We start from the raw sequence: 15,276 nt of genomic DNA, 5'->3' as shown, positions 1-15,276 counted from the left end.
GGGTGGGGGGAGGGTGGGAGCTGCCCACTACCAGGCCTGGGAACTGTGAGCTGCCATGTATGTCGATAACCCGGGCACATCAGGTTTGGGACCACATCCCATTCTCATGAGCCTTCTGAAGCAGCGTATGTACATCCTCCTGAGAAAATGAAAGCTGAAAACCTGACCTCATCCAAGGCTGCAAGGTGAATAGCAGATTCCAGCTCGGTCATGTCTAATGACAAAGCCTCAGTTTTCCTCCCAGAGAAAGACTGTCTTCTCCAGCATATGCTACCTAAAGAACTCAGCCTTTATCCAGTCAGCCACACAGCCCCAAGAGAGAGGATGCGATGTCTGTTTTGGGACATTCACTCTTCAGCTGGTGTGGAGAGGAGAGCAGGAGGCAGACCAGCTGTGCTAGACCTCCCTGGAGATCCCATTTTGCAGGAAAGGAGCTGCCACAGGAGGGGGACCCCAGGACAGCTCTGAGGTCGCCTGCAGAGTGGTGGCACTGCCAACCACCACACCACAGCATACCAAGGGCAGGAGGAAAGAAGGCGCCTCCCTTCTAGAATGGGCTGCTTGCACATCCAGGACAACTGTCAGCTGCAGAGAGGGGGTTCAGGTGCCTCTGGAAGCCGTGGCTCTAAGTGTATCTGGGAAAAGGCTTAGAGGCAGACAGGGCCTTGGCAGTGCTAGGCAAAGCCAACACACTCGGGGATAAGGAGGCAGTGTGGGCAGAGAGTTTGGGGAGAACGGAATGGCTAACACAGCAAGGTGCAAGGGGAATAGGGGACGACGGGCACCAATCAGTGTCAGACATCAGACATCAGGCCTCATTCACTCCTGAGGAGGTGCACTCAGCACCAACACTACAGCAGGGAACTGAAGACAGCACGATGACCCAGGAAGACAGCCTGGAGTGACAAACACAAGCACACTCTTGTGCCCAGGGTCAGCTCATCTCACAAAGCAGATGATGCCACTTCCTATTTCCCAACTTGGGGAAGCCCACCCCCCACCATGTTCACTGCAATCCTAACTGGAGTGTCATCACCAGGGTGACAAGCAGGTGCCCACTCCCCTCTAAGTGAAGCTGACAGGCAGTTCACCAGAAACCCTAAGGTAGCGCCACCCCCACCCCAGACCAGCGTCCTTACCATTTCTGTCCTGCCACAGGGAGAATGACCCAGGCTGGGGGCCCCTACTGTTTTTGTCCGAAGCACAGGCCCTGCTTCTACATGCTCCTCCCTGACTTCCTGTGGACACTACCATTTTCTTTTCTCTTTTTTAAGATTTTATTTATTTACTTGACAGAGATCACAAGTAGGCAGAAAAGCAGGCAGGGGTGGGAGGGAAGCAGGTCTCCCCCACCCCAAGCAGAGAGCCCGATGTGGGGCTCAATCCCAGGACCCCGGGACCACGACCCAAGCCGAAGGCAGAGGCTTTAACCCACTGAGCCACCCACCAGGCGCCCCAACACTACCATTTTCTTATAAGGGCTCCTTCACCCCCATGCCAAACCAGAGTTATTCCGCAGTTTTCAAACTGGAAGCAAAACAGTGAAGCCCCTCTTCTTCAATGGCCTACCTGTCAAGAGGTCACCTTCGACCTGCTGCATTTCCCACCACATAGAAGATGTCTGTCCATAAGACAGACAGACAGACACACATGCCCCACTCTGACTCAGTGATGGGGTGAGGGAAGTTACAAGCAAAGGCAGGACAAGCTCACACAACACCTGGTGATATTTCTGCCCTTTGGGGAGAAGTTAAGTTCCTGCATTCAGTGGCAGCACTGCCTTGTCACCAACCTTCAAACTGAATTGTAAATGCTTGAGAAGCTCCTCTAAAATAGAAGTGAAAGTGAAATACCCATTCGCAAACCCTTCCTCCTATGAGCATGCCTAAAACCTAACATGTGGCCCACTTCTATCGCTGCTAGGCTACCAGCATCCAGCAAGGGGGGGTGCAGACATCACCAACTTCAGGAGCTTGCTGAGTGCCACCCCTACCCCAACAGACAAAGGGAAAGAAAAATGGAAAAGGCTGTGAAAGATCATCTGACCCCACCCTTCTCAGTTAACCTAAGGGGAAGAAAAGCCAAGCCCGGAAGTTCAGGTACCAGTTTCCGGTTGCCCAGGTTAACCAAGGGCAAGAGGAAATGGGCAGGATGATCAGCTTTCAACAGACCATCCAGTGTCCATCCATGCCTCTGAGCCAAGGGGACAGAAGTCCGGAGAACTCAGCTCTCACCTGGTCAAAGGGAATCGCTTCACGGGGACAGGAGGCCTGTGTGAGTCTGGGCCTCCGGGACTGCACCACCTCCCCCTGGCTGCGCTGGATGCAGCACAAGAGATGAGGGGGACAGGGGAACAAGCAGCACCGTGACAGGCTCTCCCAGACTTCCAAAATGTTCCTCAGCCTAGCATAGGGTCAGGAGCTGCACCCCAGCATGGGCGCTAACACAAGGTAACAGCAAAGTACCTAAGTGTGACTACGGGCAACTCAGAGTCTGAAGGTTCAACCAGGAGTGGGTACTCAGAACCTCATGCTGTGACCTCATAATATCCAAACCACTCCTTCGCTTACTCCAGACCTTACATTTCAGTGACACACATTTCTGTGCCTGGACCCAAGTCTCCCAGGCCAGGACCATGGCCAACTATTTGATGGTATTATCACATCAAAGAGATGATTAGGGGCACCTGGGTGGCTCAGTGGGTCAAGCCTCTGCCTTAAGCTCAGGTCATGATTCCAGGGTCCTGGGATCGAGCCCCACATCCAGCTCTCTGATCAGCAGGGAGCCTGCTTCCTCCTCTCTCTCTGCCTGCCTCTCTGCCTACTTGTGATCTCTGTATGTCAAATAAATTAAAAAAAAATCTTTAAAAAAAAAAAGAGAGAGATGATTAAACTGCATGCATTCAGGAAACATTGTCAGCTTGTTCCCCACCCCTTAACCCCTCCCACCAATGGACCCCGATGCTTCCTAGAGGCCTCCCCTCTATTCTGGGATGGTCTGGATGAACTAACACCATGCCCAGACTTAGGGGTGCACCAATTAACACTAATTCCATCAAAGCCCAGAAAAAGCATCAAGGAAATGTCTGCTGAAACTTCTGGGAAAGCATCACCTTCTCTTCCTTCTTCTGGATGATGGTCAAAGAAGGTGAAACCCCAATTGGGGGAGCTGGGAAGAAGACACCCCACTGTGTGAAGGCAACATGACAAAAGAGACAGAGCGAAACCAGGTCCTCACCTGAGAACAGACTCACTTCTGAGACTCTGAGTGGCACAAGCCAACCAGCCCTTTTGCATTTACGGTCCTGTCATGAGCACAGCGTGACCCTCCCTCTGGGGGTGGCTTGGCCAAAAGAATTAGTAAAAGTAGAAGACAAGTGCTCTGCTGGCATCTATCTAACTGAACACTTGAAGGAAATAATGTAAAACAACAGGAGGAAAGAGGGTAAACTGTTCCTATTTGATAACCTGCACATCAGTGCTGCTCCTCCACAGACAGTACTAAAGCGGCTTGCTAACCGCTTACCTGGCACAGCTGCAAGATGCACGGGGTAAATAAAGTTGGAAAGTGTCTACCTGAAGTGGTTTCCAAAAGGGCTGGCCTTAAGAAGAGGGCAGTTAGCTACCCTGGGGATCACCTGGAGAAAGAGAATATGCCCACAGTCCCCATGGCAAGAGGGGTCAAGAGAGCTACTGGAACGGGAGAGGGCGTGGGGGGACAAGAAGAACCCAGACGCCATGTGTGCAAGAAGAGCTACAGCCAGCTTGGCCACAACGAAGTGTGACCAGAAGTGTGGGTAGGGGACGGAGCCAACGTTATGTATAAGTAAGGGCAGGGCACTGGGGCTACTAGAGTCTGGAAGAGGGCTGCCAGGCCGCCTGCTGCGCGCTCGGCATGAGCCATGGTCACATACACATGAGTCTTCCATGAGAGGACCACAGAACCACCCTCTACCACCACCACCGCCACAGAGTCAAGGCCGGCCACAGCCAGCCACCTATGAAATCACTCTGCTCACCGTGGACAGGTGACCAGGATCTCCACAGCAGTCATGAGCTGACCCATCACAGGCTACGACCTGGAAGAAGCATCACCCGCTTCCTGGCCCCGATGCAACCCAGAGAAGGGGGTGTCCAGAAAGGGTCTGGTTTGTCATGAGACTTTTTAAAAGAGTCCCAAGGTAGCATTTGAACAGTATCTCCAGGGTCCACAGACAGGCAGGAATTTAAGATTAAGAGTCATCTTTTCTGTTGTCAGGGGTGAAAAATGCCAGCCAAGAGACAGGAAGGAAAAAAACGCCTCACACCTTTTCCTCAGCCAGTTCAAGAGACAGCACAAAGCATTTCAGATACAACTTTTCTCCCAGCCTGACATAAAAACATACCATAGACAAATCCAGCATGAGGATCCATACTCGGGTAGGAGAGTGGAATGCCTACCTTGTACCCACTATGCTCTCTCAGGTGACAGGGGAGGCGGCAGCAGGTGGGTGAGGCCTGGTGGGGGGTAGGGAGAGGAGGATTCCCAATTCCAGTGTGATCCCTTCTAGCTGTGTGTCTACTGGGCTTCAGTCTATGCACCAGTAGTACCTCCCTCCCTGTGCTGCTATACAGAGTGGATGTTTTGTATTCGTGAGAAGTGCTGGAAAGTACTGGCCCCTAGTACCTGCTCAGTAAGTCTTGCTCCCAAGACTGGCCCTTCTCACAGGAAGATCAACAAGCTTCTGAGCACCAGCTCACTTTGGAAGTCATAGAAACATGGGGATTATCTCAGGCTCCACTACCAAGGGGCCTGCAATCCCAGGAAAACATAATCAACAAGACCTGTTATCAGCAGGAATGTGGGGTTTTTAAGTTATGTAGAGTGCCTGAGGGCAACTGTCTGGGATGAAAGCGGGAAAGGTTCCTGGAAAAGGAGAGCCAAAGGAATGACAGAAGGCCACACATGTGAGCCACAGAGGGTCCCATCCCAGGTGTCACACACAACAAGAAAGGTTAGCTTACAGATTTAAGTAGATGCTGTTCTGATGATAAGACACAACTTCATTTCAAAGCATCACTAGATTAAGAGTAGCTTCTTTCCTTGAATTTTCTCATAAAGCAGCTATTGGAAGTACATCTGCCATTATGTGGAAACTGCATATTTCTGATCACAGGAATGGAACCTGACAGGCAAAAAGGTCAGGAGCCACTAGGCTAGAAGATATCAAAGGGAGAAAGGTTGTGGGAACTGCGAAGGAAATAGAAACACGAAACTTAACATTTAAAAACACTGTATTTATGAGGTTAAACTTCAGAAGACACAGCGAAGTCCAAATTCCCTGCTGGGCACCGCTTAAGTGGGAGGCAGGAGACTGTCATTAAACCCACCACCTCTGAGCCAGGTATAGGCCCATAGGGTCCTCTGCAACACCGGAGAGGTCACTAATCTCTACCCTCCCCTAAAATGAAGACAGAGCATCTACCTGTAGGACTAGCTCAGAAAGCAAACCAGGAAGCAAGTACGGTACCTGGCACGCAGCAGATGCTCTGCAGGTTGCGGCTGTCCACTCTGCAGCCTCCGGTAGATGGATAGGGGAAACCTCACTGCAGTCCCAGGAGCGTTCAAAGGCTTTTAGCCCCACCTGCCTGGCAGTGGCACATCACCTGATGTGACCCTTCTCCTTTTTTATTGGGCTCTTCACACAATCACAGAACATAATCTCCAGGAACTCTTGGGTAGAAGTCTGGGGGTCCAGATGGAAGGCCCAGGCATGTCTGCACAGCCACCTGGCACAGTGGTTCTGGACTGTCACAAGCCAGCTCTGACAATAATCAAGGGCTCCCCCAAGTGCAGCTGGGCCTGCCTCCCAGGACCTCTTGCCTTCCCCTTCTAGGTTTGCCTCAGAAAGCCAGACGAAGCAAACCAAACCCCAAGGTACAACAGCTCTTCAAATACTTGGAAGCAGACCCCAGGCCATTCATAGAGGCTGACACTTGCCCCCTTCCCATTCCACTGCTGAGAAGGCAAACTGTTGAAGGATTTGCCAGCCATCCCTCCAAATTCTGTTTCCCTCAAGGTCAGAGTCAAACCAAGAATGGACTTCCTATACCTGACTCTAAAAGTTTTCATTCTGAAAACTCAAATTATGACGTGTTCTAGAAGTCATTTCATGCTCTTCAAAACTCTGAACTACCTCTGAATAAGACACATAAAGAACTGTCCCATTTGTACTGAAGAGCTGTAGCCCTGTAAGACCACCCCTGCACCCCCCCATGCCCCACCCCACCTCAGACTGCCCATGTGCACATTCTCTTCCTCTTCCAGGTCCCTCCAGGGCAGGGGCTGGGCATCTCCAGGTCCAACCCCCCCACACCCAACAGCATAAGCAATTGCTTGAAATGTTTGTTCAACTGCTGAGCCACCTTTTTCAGTTTTACCATATTTCTCTATAAACAGTGTGTACCAGTTGGTGACTAAGATGTTAGTGTACGGCCTCCCCAGACCTAGAATTTAGAGACCACTTTTAAGCATCACATGCAGAATACTGGTATGTCTTCCTCCCGCAGGAAATTCCCTCCAGTTCATGGACTTACCGCGTCGATGTTTGCTCAGTTCTACATGTGTGCCCTGACAGTGAACAGGAGGAGCTTCAGATGGGGGCTCCAAGTGGCCAGGCTGAAAATGCACGGCCTATGCAGTCACTCACCAAGCCACAAAGTCAGTCACCCATTCCAACAACCAGCTGAGGGGTCCCAAAGGGACCAAACAGACTCAAGACAGCACAGGGCGGGGGGTGGGGGAAGGCACAACTTCTACAAACAGAGACAAAGCCACAGCTTCAAGAAGGGGATTCAGAGTGGGGGTTGGGCAGAGACCTGCCTATAGAACTGCCCATCCCTAGGAATTGGACCAAGTTCTAGTTCTGGCTAAACTGGAGCTCTGTCTGAGAAGATGCTTATACAGACACCAAAACTGAGGCACCTCTCCTTCACCTAACCCCAAGGCTAGCACCCTTGAGGTGCACGTCCTACCACACACAGCGACATCCTGAGCCCAGGAGCCCAGGTGACCATGGAGCCTTTTCACATCTGTATCAAGACAAAGGCCCCTTCCCACAAGCTGATCTTGGGACAGTCCTCCAGGCCTCCGTGACTTCCAGCCAGGACAACATACTCTGATGACAACTAAAGTCACTTCTGAGGACCACCAGGAGACCTCTGTGGAGACAGACTGTAAAATCCAACTTCTTCTGAGGGACAGAGTGAGTCAGAACAAGGACTTACACCTGCTTCACAAGTCACACTTGTTACTTGCCTGTCCCAAAGTCATAAAATGCCACACTGCTCTCTTCAGTCATCCTGGCCACATATAAAGAGCAAAGACAGAAATGTCATTGCACCTGGGCAACCAGAATGATCAGAGAGCACCCACACATTGAGCTTTTACACCCCCTACCGTGTTGGGGAGAATCAGAACCTACAGCCTTCCCTTTTACAATTTTTAGCAATCCTCCTTTCAGCAGGATCAACAGCATTTCAAGTTAACATAAGTGCTATAACCTTGAAGCAAAAAACAAAACTGGCATGCAAGACTTATGAAAAGTTCCATTATCAGCTGGCAGTTGCCACACCACGGTATGCTCTGGCCCAGGATTCTGTCCCTGCCAGAAACCTTAAGATGTTTCCAGGACAGGCTAATATCATCACTCTGTTAGATCTATCACAGGTAAATCTAAACCAATTTGTAATCTCATATAAACTTACATGGGACAGAAAAGGGTCCCCACATCTTTTCTTGCCAGCTCAAGAACACTGCCCTCTCAGGCCTCTTCAGAAGCCATCTCTTCACCTTTGTGAGCAGTGTGGTGACATTAAGAATTAGAAACACTGTCAGTTAAACTCTGGGTAAGTCCCCAACTTTAGGGCAGTCACCTCAAATGAAGTCAGCAGAAACAAAAGCAGCTTGTCCTCTCCTGGTCACAGGAGTCACCCACTAAACAGCACTGACTGTCATCATGCCATTGGCTTCCGCACCTGCAGAAAGGGGAGACCGGCTGCTCCCTCCACCTCCCTTACAGGGAAGCTGCAGGGAAGCAGGAGACCCTGCGGAAGTGCTGCAAAATAATATACAGTATGTATCTCTGTGCCGAGTTCTGTTAGAATTTTGCTATTTTAAGAAGTTCAAAGAATCCACCTTGCATTAAAAGAAAAAACTTTTAAAACAATTCATGTTAGAACACGCACCCTGGTTCACATTCTGGAAGGAGTTTTATGGGTGCATATACCAGTTCCCAGTCCCACTTTGTAGACAAGGACCCTGCAGCCCAAAGAAGCTAGGTAACATCTGAAATCTTCAAATGCCCACAGGCAGGAAAATTATCATCCCTTGTGTGTCCCTCTGTAGAGGCCTCTTGGTCTATGACCACCTCCCACTGGCACCTGATGTCTGCGTAACTGTGAGAAAGAAAGTAGTTTTTGAAGTTTCCTTCTGGAGAGCCCGACCACTGGGAGGCCTTTCTTTACACAGACATCTTCTGCAAGTTCAAGTCCCTTCTTCCCCCTCAGTGCCTTCTCTGGCCTCTCCCTGGTCTGATTACAGAGATGCTCACCTGCTCTGAGCAAGGCCTGCCTTGTACCATTATTCAACTCGTTATGAGGATGCAGTACCCACGCCACCGTCTGTCAGACCTATTCTCAGATGCCAGACTAACATCTGTGTTCTTCACAGTTCTAGAGAGTTCTGAATTAGAATACTCCAAGACTGAACTTCAGCGCCTATTAAAGTCACACGGGCTTCATAAGCCAAAGGAGGATTCTAGGGTTCCGTCAGTTTAACCAGCGCTTAGCACTCTAAAGCGCCTAACGCTTCTGCTCTAGAGTAAGAACAAACCATGTTCCTGAAGCCCACATTCTGGTCAGGAAGACAAAGCCCAAACTTCCATGAAATAGAGTATCCAATACAGACGAAAATCTAATCACCTGCTGAGGAGACTGTGCTTGGGCAGACGGACTCCAATTTCTGGGCAGAAGGAAGACATGGCCCTCGACTATATCCACCAAGATTAAGCTGGGACAAAGGCGCACACTGCGCTTCAGGGATTTCTAACACCTTGGCGGACACACGCCACAAGGAGGGTAAGGCTTAGATTGTTCTAAAAAAACTATTAGCTGCTTTTTGAAAGAGAGCGTAGAGGATTTACTTTATTACTGAGTTGGCAGAAATTATTAACTCAGAGCCTGTTGAATTTCAAATACCCTAGAGACTAGAAATGTGAACACAGAGACAACTTTCCTCTCAAGAACTCCTCTGTCAAGGAGATGGTCAATTTGTTACTTCACTAACTTCTCAGATACTTGTGGATACTAATCGGTCAGTTGCCGGACATTGATTTTTCAAGCAAAAGCTAAGTTTTTTAACCATAACTGCATGCCCATAAAGGTAAGCATTACATGACACAATTCTCTGTCGCTTCTCTCAGAAGAGGTTTAATTTTAGTGTTGGCTCTTCAACACTGTCCCCATTTTTTTTTTCCATGAGCATCTTAAATATGTGTCAACTAACTATCCCAAAGTGGAGTTCATAATTGGGTAAAGTAGAGAAAAGCAGCTGTGCACCAGCAATGCCTTCTTGGAGCTACCTTGCTCTCACGTGAGTTCAGGCCAATCCAAAGAACCTGCAGAATTATGGCTGCACCATCTCTGCCGGTAACCTATTCTGCCATGGCTCCAGTTTCTGTATGTGGTTTGCTCCAAGCCACACTCCTGTCAAAAGGTTCTAACTTTTATGCTCACGGATGGTCACTGGCAATGGCAGCATTTAAAGGAGGCACTTTCTTCATCCTTCATCTCAGAGACAGCTTCCCAATTCCATCCACCACACTTATATCAGAACTCCATGCACACCCATTAGTGATGGAGTCCCTCGAAACAAACCATAAGAAATGTGAACCCCATCCCATGGAAACCACCATGGGCTTCTATGAATGCAAAATATCTGCATACACTAAAATACAAAAACCTGAGATTTGTTTCCTTCTCCCTCTTCTGGCTAACCCCCCTTCCTCTTCTCCCTCCTCCCCCACCAGGAACCCTTTAGATTACAGCCTTACACAACACTGGAACCCCTGAGGTCACTGCTCCACCTAATCTACAACATCGTTACTGCCTGTCAAAGTGCCTCCTGATCCCAAAGCTCTCCTAGGTGGCATTAAGGATGAGTGCTAATATCTCAGCAACCTCTCAGAGTCTCCCAAAGGCAAACAAGCACATAGAATTCAAGAAATTATACTCTGGACAAAAGATGCAAAAGTCACCAGGTTCCATTTCTCACGTCACTTGCTTTATCCTCTAACATTTCAATCTTGGGAACCACAGCAGCACCAGTTACTGCAAAAAATTCTGGAAGGTTTTATATAGCTTGTGCCTACTCCACCCCCAAACTCATAACAAAAATGTATACAACATTTGTTAAAAACAATTACCATCAAGTTAATCTTTTTTTTTTTTTTTTAAAGATTTTATTTATTTATTTGACAGAGAGAGATCACAAGCAGGCAGAGAGGCAGGTAGAGAGAGAGGAGGAAGCAGGCTCCCTGCTGAGCAGAGAGCCCGATGCGGGGCTCGATCCTAGGACCCTGAGATCATGACCTGAGCCGAAGGCAGCGGCTTAACCCACTGAGCCACCCAGGCGCCCCCCATCAAGTTAATCTTAATGGGGCCTCAAGACTAGGGATAAGAGGATTACTTATGATACAAAAATCAGTGTTACAAAGACAACTCCTCAATTTCTACCAAAATTGTACAAGCCAATGTGAATTACTCCAAAAACACCAAGTTTAAAGCTTAGTGCTAAAAGTAATTAAGTAGTCAAACTCACATAAGGGAAAACAAAAACCCTACAGTGAGAGAAACCTGAGTTACCTGGCCCAAGACAGTTTTTCTTCCATCCCCAACATACTAAGAAGTGATCTCAATGGCCACTTCCTGGTCTCCCAGCAAATGCAGGGGCTCACTTCATACCTGGATGCCACCACATCTTCCTATTGCTCAACCTGCTCCTGCCACAGGGGAAAATGACCCCTACTGCCAACAATCCCTTGGAGAAAATATGAGAACACTGTGAGTCTGCCCCTACACACACGAAGGGGGGGCAGAGGAGCTCCCTCTGCAAACAGTAGCCTCGGTGGAAGGCCATCTGAGAAAGCAACACCCTGGGGTTAACCCTGACGGTCTAGGTGACAAATCACCAAGCTGGGACCCTCAAGCAGGGGAAGGGATATCCAAAGGAGAGCTCTTGAAGAAACTGGAGACAAAATAATCACCTCTAATTCACACCAAAAAGCGGGGCTCTGGCTTGATTAGAGACGCAATGGGCATTTAGGGCCAGAAACGTAACAGGAAGGATCCCACCCTCCCCAAGATCACCTATGGTCAGCAGCAATCCCAAGAGGGATCCAGCAAAGGCATGTCCACTCGCAGAACCAAGGAGGGGGCTCTCCACGCGCCCTGGGCACCTGGCTAAGGGCAAAGTAACCTGGGGGGGTTCCCTCTGAAGCCGGGAAGGTGCTTCCAGCCGGGAGAAGAGGGAAGGAGGACTTCCCTGATCACCCAGAAGGCCAAGACACAGGCGGCACAGGCTTCCGAGTCATACCCCGGACACCAGTTGCTCCACAGCCTTTCTCCCTCCCCTCCCCCACGCCAGGAGGACTTCCAGGGGGTCGCGAGTCCCTGGGGAAGGGCAAAGCGGGTGAGCTCCGTCAGAAGCAACAAGGGTCGTAGAGCTGGAGCGAGAGAGAAGGGAAAGCTCTGGCCTCAGCTCCCGTCTGCTCCCTCCGCCCAGGCCGCACGGAAGCCTCGGCCTCACGTACCGAGCGCCGCCAGACTGCCCGACCTGCCCCCGGCTCGGGCCCGTGGGGCGAGAGACCGAGATGGCAGCGGCCCTCGGTGATAGGTGGGCGTCAGGCGGGTACCCTGAAGCCCGGCGGGCGAGGGACACTGGGGAGGGGGAGGGTCCCGGGCCCACGCGGCCTCCGTCCCGGCCCGCGCAGCGGGTACTTACGTTGCTCTGGGGGTCGATGGCCTGCAGCAGCCGGTCCCTGATCTGCTGCGGAGACGCCGGAGCCGCTGTCATTGCCTGGGCGAGGCGGGGGGGAGCGGCCGGGCCAGCGGGCGGGCGGGCTGAGGCGGGGGACGGGGGTCACTCACTCGCCGGCCTCCGGGAGCGGAGCCTCATGTTCCCCGCGGCGCCGGGGGAGGAGGGGGCGCGCGGGGTGGCGGAGAGGGGAGCCGGGGCTCGGGCCCGGGGCGCCACCGCCACCAGAGGAGGAGGAGGAGCCACCGGAGCCGCCGCCGCTGCTGCCGCCGCCTCGAGAACCAAACTCCAGTGAGCTGCCCCCGCGCGGAGCACTCTGGGTAACCCGCGCCGCACGCAGCGTCGGCGCCACGCTGAGGAGGTTGGGAGATGGGGCGGGCGGAGACGCCGGGCCTGGGCGGAGCCGCGCGCGAGCACCGCCCTGTAGCCCCACGCATGCGCGCGCAGGCGCGCTGGTCCGCCATCACGCCCCGCCCACCACCCGGCGGAGGGAGCCGTTGGGAGGCGGTTGGGCGGGGCAACGGCCGCCGCTAGGAGTCCCCGCCCTCGGCTGGGCCGTGGGGAACTGAGGTTTCCGACGGAAACGCGCGGTGCGCGCCGAGTCCTTGAACCTGGGCGCTCCAGGAGGCCGCCTCTGCTGGGGGAGTTGGGGGAGGAGCGACGGAAGGACTCCTCATTGAGGAGGAAAGCCTTCCCCGTACGGACGGAGGTGACGGGAGTCGCGGGCGGGAGAAGCTGCTAAGTTTTCCGAGCCGGGGGTTCTCAGCCCCTTGATCGCTGTTCCTGGGGGCGAGGGAGACAAGACCACCCCGTGAAAATGTGTGCGGAAGGGTCCTTCAGGAGCGCCGAAGACCGCCCCACCCTTCCAGAGGGAGTGGGTGCAGGCGGGGGGTCTGCAGCGCTACGCGTGCTGGGATCACGAAAACATGACTGCAAAGCGCCTCTCGGGGGAGCCGTCACGCCAGCTAGGAAAGCCCCAAAGCCAGCCCTGTGAGCCCACCGACCCCAGGGTTGCAAACCTGTGTCAACGCCAAGGTTTCTCATCTTGGGCACCAATGACATTTGGAGCCGGATCAATGTTGCAGGGGCAGTCTTGCGCATTTTGGGATACTCAGCATTCTGGGTCTCTACCCACTAAACGCCAGTAGCACTCTCCCCACCAGTCAGATGAACCAAAAATGTCCAGTCATTGCCAATGTCCCCTGTTGAGAACCACTGTTAAAAGACCCACCCTGCTTGGCATGGAGGTGCTGGAAAAATGAAACCCTCCTTCTCTGAACAAAACCTTTCACAAAGGAGGAAACTGAGGCCCAAGTTCAGACAGAGTTCTAGGTCAAACCCGTAATTGTTAAAGGTCAAGTCTAAGGAGTCTCATTCCCCACCCCCACCTTACTGCCGCCTTCTACTGCTCTCTGCTCACTCTGGAAGCCCTGTTAGGAACACTGTTATGAGAAGGGGTGAGAAGGAAGGCTGAGTGGATTATTAGCTGCAGCCTCCGGAGAAATAACCTTTTTTGTTGTTATAGGAAGACCCAGATTTAAAACAGGAGGGAGGCAGCTAGCTGATGAGAACCACACGCGCGCCTTGGATCTGTGCTACACCTGTTAGTCTTACATTTGTCATGCTTCTGGGAAGCATTTTTATTTGCAGAAACGGCTGTTTCTGCACGTGGTTGTGGCTGCTTCCTTCTGGACATGTGAAAAGTTTTACATCACACTTGTAGCAGAAAATAAACATGGGCAAAATACTTAAATTTACTCTTTCTCCTAGAATGAGGTGCTGTGTGTATGTGGTCCAGGTTGGAAACCAGCCCATTTGGAGATACTCTTTATCTCATTTTAGATAAGCAAAATAAACAAGCTCTCCCCAAGCATAGTCTGGTCCCGCCTTTCAATTTCTAACTCAGATGTTCAAGATCTTATTTTTTTAATCAAGGATCACATAGAAGCAATTTGTTTTGCATGGGTCAAGTCATTCGAGAAAGGTTTGGAAAGCACTCAACTTACCTGCTCTTTTTAAACTAAGAAGCAACATTAAGATGACTGAGTTCTGCATGGCCAGCTGTATACACACACACCCAGACATAGGTATGCAGTTCAGCTCCATAGATGTGGCACAAAGTGGGGCTCCATAAATATTTAACAAATGAATATTAAATGTACTATATACACTTTAGGATGCACATAGACACAGAACTATAGAGATATATATACATATAGTTTTATTTCACATTTAACATAGAGTGGTAAAAATTAAATCAGATGGCCATTCAATGAGAGTCTTGAGTCTTGAAAACGTTAGCTTCTATTAGGTCCAGGATAGATACTGAAGTTCACCTAGCAAGAACTTCTGTTTCAAGGAGGACATACTTGAAATGGCTCCTATCAGTTACACAAAGGTGGGGGGCTCAAGGTAAATCCTCTTGTTTAATGGTTCTTCCCCAGGAACGTACCCTTTAAATTAGTTAGGTCCAGAGAACATCCACCCCACCCTGTTCTGAAAGGACAAGATATTTTGTGCCTGTGATGCCCCTGACAATGCTGCCTTACTTGCTAGTGAGGTGGCCCCTCAAAAAGTAAGAGGCACTGAGTCCATGACTTGACTCTTGCTATGGTAAGTGGCAGGAAGGTAGCTTTAGGAGCCTGGGTGCAGAGTATCCTCAGCCAGGCTTGGCAGTGAGGGTGTGGGCTCATTCTCCCTCCATGAACTGCAGTTGCTAGAGCGGGATAGGCAAGGGCATCACAGAGGAAGCTGTGGGCAGGCCAGCTCCCACAACTGCTTAGGACCAATCTTCAACAGCGACACCAAATGGTGGCAAGAAGCAACAGCAGGGACCCACCAGGCGGACTCCATCATTCATAAAGTGAAAGGCAGCTGTGACCCCTTAAGACACCCACACCCCTGGGAGTTGGGCAATTCAAAGGCGAGAAAGTAACTGGACTTACCCCAATAAAGTATGTGAGGGCTTCGATGACTAATAGGAAAAATGAATGCGAGGAAACCACCACCTCACTTTGACCGATTTGTTCGCTCTGAATTTAACATCTGATGGGAATTTTTAAAAAAACACTCTCATGAATTAACTCATTCAACCCTACTGATGAGCTCAGAAGCACCCAGAGACAGGTTTCAGAGTTCCGCTTGGCCTTCTTTGCAGCAAGGCTGATTGATTTTAAATGCGAAAAAAAAATTAAATTGGTTTTA

The 15,276-nt window shown here is 50.9% G+C and overlaps 1 protein-coding gene across 2 annotated transcripts in view; it reads right to left on the bottom strand.

Annotated features, from left to right (window-relative positions):
* Positions 1 to 12,413, bottom strand: part of MED26 (mediator complex subunit 26) — a 51,359-nt gene extending 38,946 nt beyond the window's left edge. Inside the window, exon 1 of one of the 2 annotated variants that reach the window (XM_047698738.1) lies at positions 12,040 to 12,413. In XM_047698738.1, the coding sequence (XP_047554694.1) occupies positions 12,040 to 12,111 (72 nt within the window). In that variant the 5' untranslated portion in view covers positions 12,112 to 12,413. Of the gene's footprint in view, positions 1 to 11,848; positions 11,950 to 12,039 lie in introns of those variants that run through there. The other variant, XM_047698745.1, reaches the window with a different exon arrangement.
* Positions 12,414 to 15,276: the final 2,863 nt, after the last annotated feature.

The sequence above is a fragment of the Lutra lutra genome, chromosome 1 (assembly GCF_902655055.1).
Source record: "Lutra lutra chromosome 1, mLutLut1.2, whole genome shotgun sequence".
NCBI lineage: Eukaryota > Metazoa > Chordata > Mammalia > Carnivora > Mustelidae > Lutra > Lutra lutra.
This window is presented reverse-complemented; position numbering and strand designations above follow the sequence as displayed.